At 37.0% G+C, this 12,500-nt stretch overlaps 1 protein-coding gene across 4 annotated transcripts in view; it reads right to left on the bottom strand.

The window, feature by feature from the left end:
* Nucleotides 1-12,500, bottom strand: part of LOC137999809 (ubinuclein-1-like) — a 25,171-nt gene that overhangs the window by 12,520 nt on the left and 151 nt on the right. For all 4 annotated transcript variants that reach the window (XM_068845738.1, XM_068845739.1, XM_068845740.1 and 1 more), the window contains exons 1-15: nucleotides 12,369-12,500; nucleotides 12,099-12,191; nucleotides 11,886-11,930; nucleotides 10,837-10,899; nucleotides 10,267-10,367; nucleotides 9,670-9,721; nucleotides 9,235-9,338; nucleotides 7,615-8,139; nucleotides 7,247-7,289; nucleotides 6,031-6,117; nucleotides 3,609-3,648; nucleotides 3,241-3,325; nucleotides 2,259-2,298; nucleotides 293-373; nucleotides 136-209 (exon numbers count right to left, since the gene is read on the bottom strand). The exon at nucleotides 12,369-12,500 is cut by the window's right edge and continues 151 nt beyond it. In XM_068845738.1, coding sequence (XP_068701839.1) covers nucleotides 136-209; nucleotides 293-373; nucleotides 2,259-2,298; nucleotides 3,241-3,325; nucleotides 3,609-3,648; nucleotides 6,031-6,117; nucleotides 7,247-7,289; nucleotides 7,615-8,139; nucleotides 9,235-9,338; nucleotides 9,670-9,721; nucleotides 10,267-10,367; nucleotides 10,837-10,899; nucleotides 11,886-11,930; nucleotides 12,099-12,191; nucleotides 12,369-12,500 — 1,565 coding nt within the window. The remainder of the gene's footprint in view (nucleotides 1-135; nucleotides 210-292; nucleotides 374-2,258; nucleotides 2,299-3,240; nucleotides 3,326-3,608; nucleotides 3,649-6,030; nucleotides 6,118-7,246; nucleotides 7,290-7,614; nucleotides 8,140-9,234; nucleotides 9,339-9,669; nucleotides 9,722-10,266; nucleotides 10,368-10,836; nucleotides 10,900-11,885; nucleotides 11,931-12,098; nucleotides 12,192-12,368) is intronic.

Raw genomic sequence — 12,500 nt, 5'->3', positions numbered from 1 at the left:
ATGGTTGGGATGACCCTCCATGCACTCTTGGTCAAATTACCAGAGACGGACAGTTCTTGAAAAATAAATGCAATCCTCAAGTCAAAGGGATGGCATCAATATTTCTTTAACCAACAGTCTAAATCAAATAGTTACCTTAGTTCGTCAGTCCAAATGAACTTCCTTTTGGGAACATTTTTCTTTGCTTTGTCGTCAAGTTGAATGGGTGCCTGGATATAACAAGCCCAGATTTTAAAATATGCATACCATATTGGTTTCTTATCAAACTTCAAGGCCAGGTAGACGTCCTTACGTTAGGATCTGTTGGTGTGGTGACCTCATCCCCTTTCTCAATATCATCACTGACTTCCATTGCAGTTTTGAAAAGTTCTTTCTGCAAAGAAAGGGATAATAATAATTTTTAAATTATGTTAAAATATGTTTTTCAATTATGTTAATTATGTTTAAAATAATTTTTAAATTATTTCAAATTTTGTTAAAATTTTACAGACTCCATCTAAAATGGAAGATCGAAATTTTGAAACATTACAAACGGCTACACAAGTTTTATCACCAATATGGTGCAAAAAACAATTACCATGCAATACCCTTTGCTGTTACCAAAGATACACATTGAAACCCAATCTCTCTAAAGCATGTTTTACATGTAGGATGAATATCGATTATCAAACCACATCAGCTATGGAAGGCAAACTAAATTAACACATCACAATAACCCTAATTTTCAACAAAAAAAAAAAAGCAAATTAATATTATTTATAAAGAACGCAAATCCAAGAGTCTTAACATCTTCAAACAAACCCTGCTTTTTCCTTTAATTCCCTTTTGCCGTTTTGGTGTGTGTTTTTGTGTCTGTGTTTCTTTGCTTTTACGTAGATTACGGTATGTTTGTTCCTGGTGTCTGCTTATAAAATTTCACAAAAAAAGGTTGGTTCAATTAATTAAAACAACGTAACGGTTTACTTATATAATTACACGCTACGCATTTCCATTCCAATTACGTACAGGTGTACACGTACTTTAATTATTATTTTGCCATTCTATTACAATGAACTAACAGTGTTTGACACTTACTTTCTCACTAATTTGCCCTTTAAGCAATCAGTTTTGTTTTTTCGGTTGCCCACCTTCTAAAGACCTGTTGCCCATTAAAACTCAAAGGAGGCTTGTAAAAATTTAATGTCAATTTTGTGTAAAATGGATTTGACAGACCAATGTGACTCCTGCTGTGTGTCCATGATATTCTAGCAGCCTTCACAGTTTTGCTTTGACAAGCATATCTTCAAGCAATTTTCCTTTTCCATAAGAGGTCAAAGGAGATTCCTTATTCCTTAAATATTTCTATGAGATTAGGCTGGTTTTGAATGATAATAATTATTATTAATTGCCATTTGTCCCAAATAGTATGTTCTTTTTAAAAGCCTTTCAAAGCTGGTTGAAATTGCGTGACAAAAGGTAAAATTTTCTTGTGCCCTTGTTCAATATCAAAGTATCGAAACATATTTGGCTGTGCAAAAACTGGGTTTGGTTGTAAATAACGTTCTTTTCACGAGGAGAAAGTTGGCAGCTATGAACATGTTCCTCTTTTGAATCTGCTTTGAGGTTGTACCATATATTTTTAACAGAAAAATAAATGACAGGAAAGAGATGTAACATTGTTTATTTTTTAATCGTGTTTGCAGTAACTACGTCATACAATGTATGTCTAGTCACTTTCTTCATTCCAAATCAAATCGTTCCGCAAAACATTAGTTGAAAACAAATTTTGACTCCCCGACTGGGCAAGTCTTAGAGTTGTTTTACTTACCCACGGATATATTTTGCTTGCCCCGAGCAATCGGGCAAGCATTAGTGTTGAACACTGCGGGACAGGCAAAAGTATCTTTTCTACCCTAATTTGATAGAGTGACTTTTGCATGACCTTGAAAAAGTGTTCGTAATTTGTTTCCCGACCAATGTTTGACAAGATTCCTTAATCCCACCAAGGAAACTCCTAATATGGGCAGTAAACATTTCGATTGCCCAATTGCATTTATTTACTGCATTTCAAATGACCTCAAAGCAAAGTGCCGAGTTCCATGGAGAAATGACGTTGTTTGCATCCACATTCGCTGAGCCAATGAAAATTTGTGCTTGTTTGTTTTTGTTTGATAAGCCAATTAAATGTTTTGCATTTTTGTTTACGTTCTGTACATGTACCTCTATAAGAGATGAAAATGCAAAAAAGAAGGTTTCTCTTGCTCCTGTTTTGTTTTTACCTTATGGTCATCTGGGTTTCCTCCTTCTTGTATGGGAACACTGAAAGGTTAATGAATTGAAAAGTAAAAAAATGATTTTCTAGTCTCTGTCAGTTGTCATACATTACCAAGGAGCCAAGGAGACAGCCCTTATTACCAAGTGTTCAGTAACTACATGTAGGTACCTAAAATTTCTGTCAAAAGGATGACTGGCAAAAGAAAAATAACAATCGTAATATAGGTAGACTGTATTCTATCAATGGGTCACAGAATACTACAGCAAATTATCTCCAGCCACCTCCAAACACAATAATTATCATATTAAACCCTACATCTACATGTAACCTGTACGGCAGGTTTAAAACACAGGTCACTCATGGCTAACCTTTGGCCTAAACATCACTTTTAGGCCTAAGGGGACCAGCATCCCATCCAGGGAGGAGTAGAAAATAATACTCCCAGTCGCTTCATGCTACAGGAACCGGGATAAGCTCCAGCCTAATGGGTCACTTGGCTCGAAAGCAGACTTTACCTTCACCTTACCATACATCAATGTACCAATATCAAGTGATCAGCATTCCACCAGCAGACAAACACAAAAATACCATCAGCTGTAAAGCATGGAGCTGATCTCTAGCTGCTGCGCACAATGATTATTGCCTTTTTCATTCTGTTTTTACCGTTACATTTAATTTAGGCTATAGTTTATTGTCCAAGGAAATAATAATCACTCATAAGACTAAAGAGAGACAGGCGTAGCTCAGTCGGTTAATGTGCTCTTCTGAGATGGAGCTCGCCAGTTCAATCTCAAGTCTCATTCGATCAGCGTCTGTTTCAACTTTCCTCTGATCCGTGTAGCCAATCACTAACTCTAGTTCACTGTCATATGTTACCCTCGTAAAATAAGGACCTTTACCTTCATAATAGTATCCACAATAAATTAATTAGCTTTTTGTAGCATATGACATACAAATGATAAAAGAACCATTCATTAAAACCATACCTTTGCTTCTTGCTTTCTTCTTCCACATGTTGCCTGACTTCTTCTTCAAACCTTTTTATTTGTTCTGGCATTACTCTATCAACAGCTAAAAATGACAACCAATATCTCATTTCCACTTGAACTTGAGCAAAGTATCATAATGAAGCGATGCCACTTTACATACTAAATGCTTCCCTTTATTTTTTTAGATATGTTAAAAGAGTGACTTATCAGATGTCTTGGCATGTATCGTACATGTAGTATCGCTTCAAATATTTTTACTCCTTTATATTTTGACTCATCCTAAAGGCTCATTGAAATACAACAAAACTAGTAAAAAACAGTCCGCAATACTACAAGTGTAAGGCCTAAAAAGTGATCAACAGTACCTGCTTTCAACTTAGCCATTGGCTCTCTTAAGCGTCCAGCCTACAAAAAAAATGTCATAGTAGAAAAGTCATTCAGTGTTTCACATTTTTGTCTCATTCAATGAATCATTTGACCCAGATTTCTACCTTGATTTTCACTTGAGAACAACAAAATGCTATGAATAAGGTTCCCCCTCAACAAGATTAAAATAAATGCAATTTAACAACAATTAGGTCCTCTCAAAAACTATATGTCCAAGGCTGCTGCCTAGGAAAATTTTAAGGGGCCCTCAGAACTAAACGCTGAGAACTTAGGAGCCCAACATACAGTACATGTATGAAGTGAAAGGTATTGCTGTGAAAAATTAAGGCGCCCAGAGCTATTCTTTGGGAGCCCCAGGCTACCGGGCTCCTGTTAGGCAACAGCCTTGATGTCCCTCTTAAACCTTTCAGTCCTGGGTTAAGCCCACTGGAAGCCTAACCAGTTTTTTTGAGACAACAGGAAATAACGGACAAAATCTATAGCAGACAGTAACCTTTGCCAACAAGTTTTGGACTGTCATGCCAATAATTTTTAGAACTCCATGTGTTAAAGGGATCTTCAAATGCTGGCAAATCCCACATGACAGACCAGTCAGATATTAAAATTTATTTACATATTTAAGGAAAATATCAACTCTAATAGAAATGGATTCAGGTGAGATTGTACATGCACGGCAAAAGCCAATTTTACTACCTAGAGGAAGACACCTCTAACAAAAAGATAACCTTTTTTTAAGGCAAATGACGGGTTTCAAACAAAAAGAAAAAACAAATTAGTTAGTTAAGTACTGCTTTTGGTCTGTCCGTATGGAAAAAAAAACTGTGCCCCTGGTCTTACATGTAGTAGGACCCAAGGCCAAATACCTAGGGCACATTTTTTACCCATACGGACCTCCCATCCAGTAAACAACATCCAGGGTTGTATATAAGAGCCGGCAGCCGGCGAAGTTCACCGGCTTCTCTGTCAGGTTTCGCCGGCTACTTTCATTGTTCGAAGAGTCAAGACGTGTGGAGGAGATGATGTTTATGAGGTCTAAACTACTTGGGCTCAATAAAAATAAAAATTTGCAGTGCCTATCTTTTCTGAAAACATATAAAAGACTTCTGACTCAAAGACAGTTTAAAAACGTTATGCTTGAGACTTTCATTTTGAACAAATCTTGCTGTGGTGGCGGGAAAGTACGAACAATATGATTTGTTGTCCGCCATATTGGATTTCAATATCTTTCTTACAGGAAGGAAAAATCACTCAAGGACGTTTTTAGTCCGCGCAAAACTTCCTTTCATCACGCCACAATCATAAAAAAACTTGTAAACAAAGAAGCACTTTCAAAAGGTTTGTTCTCAAACCAGAAGGAAATTTACATATGATCTTATGCTAGCAACACGCTCAGCCTGCGTTCACGCATCTCTTACCGCAACTCAACTGAGGAAACAAAACTAGCCCCTGATCATTCACTAACCGCTCCTTCGTTTTCACTTCGAACCTTTCAGTTGATCATTTATAGCGAACGTAGAAGCTGAGGACTCGTAGACTTTATTTAAACACTTGAACGTAACGCTCCTCGGAGTTAAATCCTACTTGCCCGCGTAAGTGCTCGTCCTCTCGAGGGCATCTCTACGCTTCAACATGACAACGGATCTTTATCCAACGTCACTCTTGATCAACTCTCACTGCTTTATGGAACTCCTAAACTCTTCGGAAAAAACCTACATCACTCTTAAACCGCTCGAGTGATTTTTAGTTTTCGAAATTACTACAAACAAGTTCCGCAAGCATATTTTCCTGCTAATTACACAATGGAACGAATGTGTGTCACCTTCACACCTCAACAATCACCTCATCAGGATCGAAACATCCTTTACGCCATTGGCCAATTAGTATCCTCCAATCAGCTTCTTTATTTAACAACCAATCAGAAGCCTTTGCTGGTCTAGTCCTTCAAGTGTGTGCCATGTTTACAAGTTGTCAAGTGGCAATATTTGCCAGGCTCCTTAGCTCCAGCAAAACCACCGAAAAGATACAAAAAATATCACTCCACTTTTTGTTTATACGGTTGTATTATTGAAATGTTGCTTCGTCTTTCTTTGAGTAACATGGTTTTCATAGTATAATTGCAGCTTGATTCACCCCTCTAATGTCTGAGTTTCATGGCCCAAAATGCCAGGAAATGCATTTTCCGGCATTCAGTTTTCAAAAATTTTCCGGGGGAGCATGCCCCCTGACCCCCCTAGAAGCGATGGGCTGAGGCCCATCGTATGGGTCCTCTGGACCCACAACCGTCTACTTTGCAAAAACCTCCGGCTACTTAAAACCTTAAACAAAACCCTGAACATCTACGTGTAGATACATATCACACACACTGCTGTTATATTGGGACGAAGTTTTGTGCATACTAACCTGATCACTCAAAAGAAGTTTCTTTGCTCTTTTCAGGAGTGTCTCCTTGGTACATGGAAGGTAATGTGCTAAAAACTCATAGATTCCCTAAAATAATTTGAAAAATAAGCACTAATGCTATTTCAGTCTCTGACTATAGTCATGGAAAACTTATTAAGTCCAAAAGACTACAGTTTTATTGTGGGATTAGGAATAGTGAAAATTATTATATCCAATAAAGAAAGCAATAAAATATACATGTACATGTATCCAGCTATTTATTTATGGGAAAAGCAAAAGAGAAAGACTGAGAAGTGATCTGAGAGGGAAGTGGAAAGAAAAATACTTGGGATCCATGATATAATAAGCCAATAGCAAAAGCTGGGAGATTTGGGTTAAACGGACCGTGAGCATTTACAAATTTAAGATTATGATCCAATGCTCCAACAGCTGTGTACAGCTGCAGCCTTTATCAGTGTCACAAGGAAATAATTCGCTTTAAGTTAGCACAAAGTTGAAAGAAAAGATATTTTGTTCATTTGTTGACTAATTTCAACAAATTAATGAACACAAATAGGGAAATACACAATTATAATAGCACTTGGGGTCCCATCATGGGCTACATGTAATTCAACAAGCCCTGGATTTCAGAAAAAAAACTCCATACCTTTAAACACTTTAGTGAAAAATAACAATGTTATTATAACTAAAATTAACTACCGGGTAACAACAAGAACACCTGTGAAAGAGGTACAATCAGAAATATTTTGGATGAACAATTTTGAAAGATCTTAATCTTCATCCAAAAATACCAGTAGTATTTTCCTTAAAAAAAGAACAGTCAACTCTCTACTAAAGGACTCTCTCATAAGCAGCCAGCTCTACTTACAGAAACTTTTTAATTCCCCATTTTACCTTCCAGTCAAATCCTGTACTTACACATTCGCATAAGCGGACACTCTCTCTAGTAAACAGATGCAGACACTTTTGAAAATTAAAATTGGATTTTTCTTTTGTTTGCAATCTCTCTTGACTTAAGCGGACACCGCACATATAATAAAAATTGACTCTTGGCAATAAAATTTGTTTTTAATTTGCAATTCAAACAAAACTATGACCTTTGACAGAGCAACAGAACAGTGGGGTCAGCTTTGTCAAATCTCTTTCAAACGTAAGAGCCTCAAGCCAGTCATCAACTTCAATTTTTTTTAAACCTCTGCATTAAAGTTAGCCTTACCGATCGTACTTTACTGCTTAATGCCCTTGACTTGGTTTCAAGCCTAATAACAAAATGGAAAAACAATCCTTAAAGATTGCAGTTATGAACACTACTTTGAAAGTAATGAAAGGCCAGCCAAAATAAATCGTAACTTGATTTACTCCACAGTTTGAACAAATACAATATGCACCTTTCATAATATTATATATACCGGGTAGTCTAGCAAATAACAATCCTTTTATGATCTGTATTTGTGGACTTAAGAAATAGCAGATCATGCTAAAATTACATATTATAACATATTTAAGTTGACTGGCTTTATCATTCCCTCTAACAACAAGAATCAAGCATATTTTTAAAAAACTGAAAGTATGCAATTTACTTACTCCAGCAACATGTGGTTCACATCAGAATTAAAGAACTTGCACTTTCCCTCAGCAGTACCATTAGTGCCAGCCTGTTTCAATCTTAAGATGCAGCCTTCAACATCATTTGGCAAACACTGAGGAAGACTTGGTTCTGACACCTCCGACACATTCCTGTCACCAGACTGGATGCCATTTTGAAGCGACGTGTTCTGAGAGGTATCAGTTGACATAATTCCTGAAGTATTCTCCATTCCTGTTGTACCAAGGCTGCAATTATTTACCGAAGCAGAGAATCCAGGTTCTGTTTTCACATCTCCTTCACTACTTAGTTGAGAAGAATTGAGTTGTTTGGCTGGTGATGAGAGATTCGACAAAACACTGCTTGTGCCATGCACACTTGGACTTGAAGTAACATTTGATGGTGCTGTTCCAGAGCTGTTTTTTGATGCAGCATTTTTGGCAGATGAGGAAGGAGAAGATAACAGCGTGGCAATATTTGCACTTCCCAAAGAATGTTTCTTTTTATGCTTCTTTTCTTTTTCACTGCCAAAAACAATGAGGAGAAAAAGTTGCATGTTACTAGATGCAGACTGGCATCATTACGAGAGATCATGGGCTAGGGAGTCAGGCTGGTGTAGTGATCATTTAGCCCAGCCACGTGGTCATACAGCCTGTACGTGAAAGTGCAGTCGGCTCCCGATAACTTGAACCCTAATGCTAACTCAAACCCAAATCAAATTCCCCTGGATTTCCGTCCTACATTTACTGCAATTTTACCCTTGGTAACTTAAACCTCCCGCTAACTCAAAGCAATTTTCGTTCCCCTTCACGTTGTTTTCTACACATTTTAACCCTCGATAACTCAAACCACAACCCTCAATATATGGCAAATAAAAACAAACAGCATACTGCAACTATTTCTCGAAAAAGCAAATTTCATGAACTCTGTAGAAGTAAGCTCAATGTTGTTTGAAAACCATCTGCAAAGTTCCCAGTACCTCAACCTTGATGCAACGTACTTTAATACTTTACTTCTCTTGCTGCTTTGCTTCGTTTTGTTTCATGTTACGTTACGTTCTGATTTCTACTGTTATTTGCAAATGAATTTTTCCATTTTCACTTGACTAAATTGCATACTGTATAAATAGAAAAACAGTTACTGGTAACACTGTTCATTTATTTCCCGTCCTTTGTTTTTAACTCGCGTTAACTTTAACTCTGGATAACTTGAACTTGAAGGTTTGACTTATCGGGAGTCGACTGTACATGTAAGCTAAATTCTCAAATCACCCTGTAGGTTGTCTAAATTCTAAAGCATGTTTTACCCCATGATAAAAAAATGACCCCAGCTAAGTATTTAAATTAATATGGATGTAATGCCATTCTTTTTGCCAAATCTTGTTGCGCCATGTCTTTAATTTTTGTTCCTTTACATTTACAAGACCATGGGCTTTGGTTTCATGATACAAGCACAAATCTATAAGGTCCCACAAGTGAACGAGTAGTGTTATGAAAATAATGACAGACTAAAATAACTACCAGAAGAAAAATTCCCAGAGTCAACTATCATAATAACGATCAACTGGCCAGGCTTAGCTCAGACAAATAGAAGGCATAAGACAACAAATAAAAGCATACATTGAGCTCTTTCGCTGCTTCTTTTCCTTGTCTGTCGATTTTTTGCGTTCTTTCTTCTCATGTGGATCTTTTACTTTTTTCATCTTGGGCACTTTTGGGAGCTTCTAAGGAAAAAAAGGCATCACAAGATTTTAATGCTAAGCAGGAAACCACAGGAAACATAACTGAAATCACTAAGGGTTTCCATACATTATCAGAACATTTATAGTCCATCTTTTCGCATATTTGGGGTTGGACTTGCGATGATCTGTCTCAATCTTGCCCGATCCAGCGCCACTCTCTCCTTAACACCCAGGTCAGCCAAATCTTGCCGCACTGCGTCTTTCCACGTTCTTTTTGGTCTTCCAACTGGTCTTCTCCCTGGGGTCTCCATCCCCTCCATGCAATGGAGCCAGATTTATTGAATAAATTGTATACAAGAAGAACACCTCTAACCTTGGGAGATTTAAGCTTGACTTTCTTTGTCTTCTGGAAGTCATCTCCATCACTAAAATACCAAATTATTTCTTAAACAAAAACTACATAGTAAAAACACAAATATTCCATTTGTGAAGGTCCTACTTTCATTAATTATTGGTCCTGTAACAGTTGTAATAATTTGAACCAAAGAACAATAATAATGATAATGATAATGATAATGATAATGATAATAGTAATAAAAAATATTTATAGCCACGGATACAACACTGCTGTAGAAATTGTTCTTCATGCATGTATGCGCATGAAGAATGAGTAGTTCAAGATTAAGAGGTAAAATTGAGCCAATTTGAGGCAACGGGTGATTTCATTGCACTGCTTTTAAATGACATTTTCTGTTTGCCAATAGAACCAAAACACTGAAATTTTATACAGAATCACATTAATTTCTGATTGTGATGCTGTTCACAGGATTTGCTCAATCCAAAGCAACAAAGTTTTCTATCTCTCGGATAGTAATGCCTTAGTGACACATGTGTTGTAGGCAAAATGCTAGTTGTAATAAAGCCATTTACAAGTTATTAGGCATAATACAACAACAATCGTAAGTTTCACCTTTCACCACCTGGTGACACTGGTCTGAAATTCAGCGCACCCTGGTTGATGTAAAAGCCACCATGTTCAGTGGTCCAGTCAGCTGGAAACAGCTCATCATACTTCAAAGGGTAAAGAAAACAAAAGCAAAGAAATCTAATTTAATAACAACAATCGTTGTTTAGAAACTTCAAAGGAGTACCATGTGTAAGTTATTCCCATAAGGGGGGGCTTTAAATCCTTCCTCCCTGCGAGTGAGACTTTACTCTGTCTAACATCAGGGGGAGCCACTTCAGGGGCGAATCTGTTAGGCTATTTTGAGCTTTTGCTAATACATGAATGTCGGCATCATTAGGGTGACATTTAGAAAAGTTAATACACAAAATTTTACATCTGAGGGTGAATGCTTGGCAGTCAGTACCTTAAGGCTCCACTTAAAAACAATGTCACCAATATATATCAATTATTAACAACTTGTAACTAACAAAAAACATTTAAAATTTACTTCAAAAGGTTTTTTTTTCATTTACAAATCATGTTTTCTTTACATGCATTTGTGTAGTGCAATACTCAAACGGATATAGAACTCACAGCTTCACTGTCGTCAACAAATGGGTCAGTGTCATCATAGCCATATGTCACATCAATCAAGTCCTACAAAGAAGACAAAGCATTACTGTATGTGGTCTGTGAAGACATCTTCTGCTAAGGTGCAGAATGTAATATCATGCCAGACCAGATTTCAACTGTTTGCAGCAAGTGATCAAAACACTGCAGTTAAAAGACTATCTTAAGCAGTTGCAAATAGGCCCACTGGTGAAGTTGAACCAATGAAGTGTTTGCACTGATATAACTATAATAATATGCATTTTTATATAAAATTGTCACACCTTATTTTAGCATTTGCATTTGGTGCCTATTGATCAAAAAATAAAAAGCTGACAGTGTTATATATGTTAGACCGGAAACGAAATATACAAAGTCTCTTCTTTGTTTCCTGTATCAAGAAATTCAAGGTCATTCGAAACGATCAAAACCGGAAACGGAAAGATAAAATTTAAAAGCGAAAAACTACTCGGAGAAGCAAGTGCCATACCAGATGTACTTCATTTCTGTGGATAAATGTACCCTCTTTATAGACTTGTGATATCGACAAAGTAGTTTACATGAAATGGACATCGTGTATTAGATTAACGCAAGTTATCGGAGTATCGGAAAAATCGACTTGTATTGCACGGCTTGCTCAAGGCAATAATACTAGTATAAACTACGGGTTTGCGGTTCTCAGAAATGCACTAAACAATCAGAAAACGTCAAAACTTTTAACAGAAATCCAAAAAGGCAGTTTGGTTCGACAAGAGGGTCATGTCATAAACACAATGAATTAGTAACATATAACCTAAGAACTACTCTAAACAATTGATTGGGATAATTATTATTATCAACGCACACTCACAATACTACCCTCCAAAAAGGCCTCTCTAGGAAATTCCGAAAGCTATTACCCTTGAACCAATTAATCTGGTTGTAATCCACGTTGTGGAATAATTAAATAACCAAGACAGAAAAGAAATATCTCAAGGATGTTTTCAAATCGCAGAGAAATACGCAACTCAACAATATGGGGTATTCTGGTTTACCTCCACACGATCTCTTCTCCGTTTCTTTGGCTTAGGTTTCGGAGCCTGCAAGGCAAAAACAAGTTTTCAATTTTCCGGTCAAATCATCGACATAAACTGCAAACAATTTTCGAACTTCACGCATCTCACGATCGCGGTTTCTAAGGAATTTACGATCATGAACCAGACTATATTCTTAACACGTTTCAACAATGTAAAGAGATTACAACTTACGTATTTCTCTTCAAATTTCTTAGCCAAGGCTTTGAGCTTTTCATCGTCTCCATCATCGTCATCACACGATGTTTTCTCTGGAGTTTCACTGGACTGCGCGAGTGTTAAAGGAAAAAATGAATATCTCTGAAACAATTCTTGGGAATCAACATCAGTTGTACATTTCAACTGCGTCGAACGCAAAAAAATGCACAATTTCTGACCAAACAAAAAATTCTTCGTGCCTTATATACAAGCCAGCAATTGCAGAAAAGCGAAATTACAGCATACCTTGCGTGCAGAGGTTTTTACAAGGTCCAGAAACGAAAACTCAGGACACGTCTTATCGTCGCTTTCCGTTAAAGAGAGGGTAAAGCGCAACGTTGGTACGTTTTCTGAAGTTTTTAGAAACGCATCGCCTAT

The sequence above is a fragment of the Montipora foliosa genome, chromosome 4 (assembly GCF_036669935.1).
Source record: "Montipora foliosa isolate CH-2021 chromosome 4, ASM3666993v2, whole genome shotgun sequence".
In the NCBI taxonomy this organism is placed as follows: Eukaryota; Metazoa; Cnidaria; class Anthozoa; order Scleractinia; family Acroporidae; genus Montipora; species Montipora foliosa.
The sequence above is the reverse complement of the archived record's forward strand: the minus strand, read 5'-3'. Positions and strand labels throughout refer to the sequence as shown.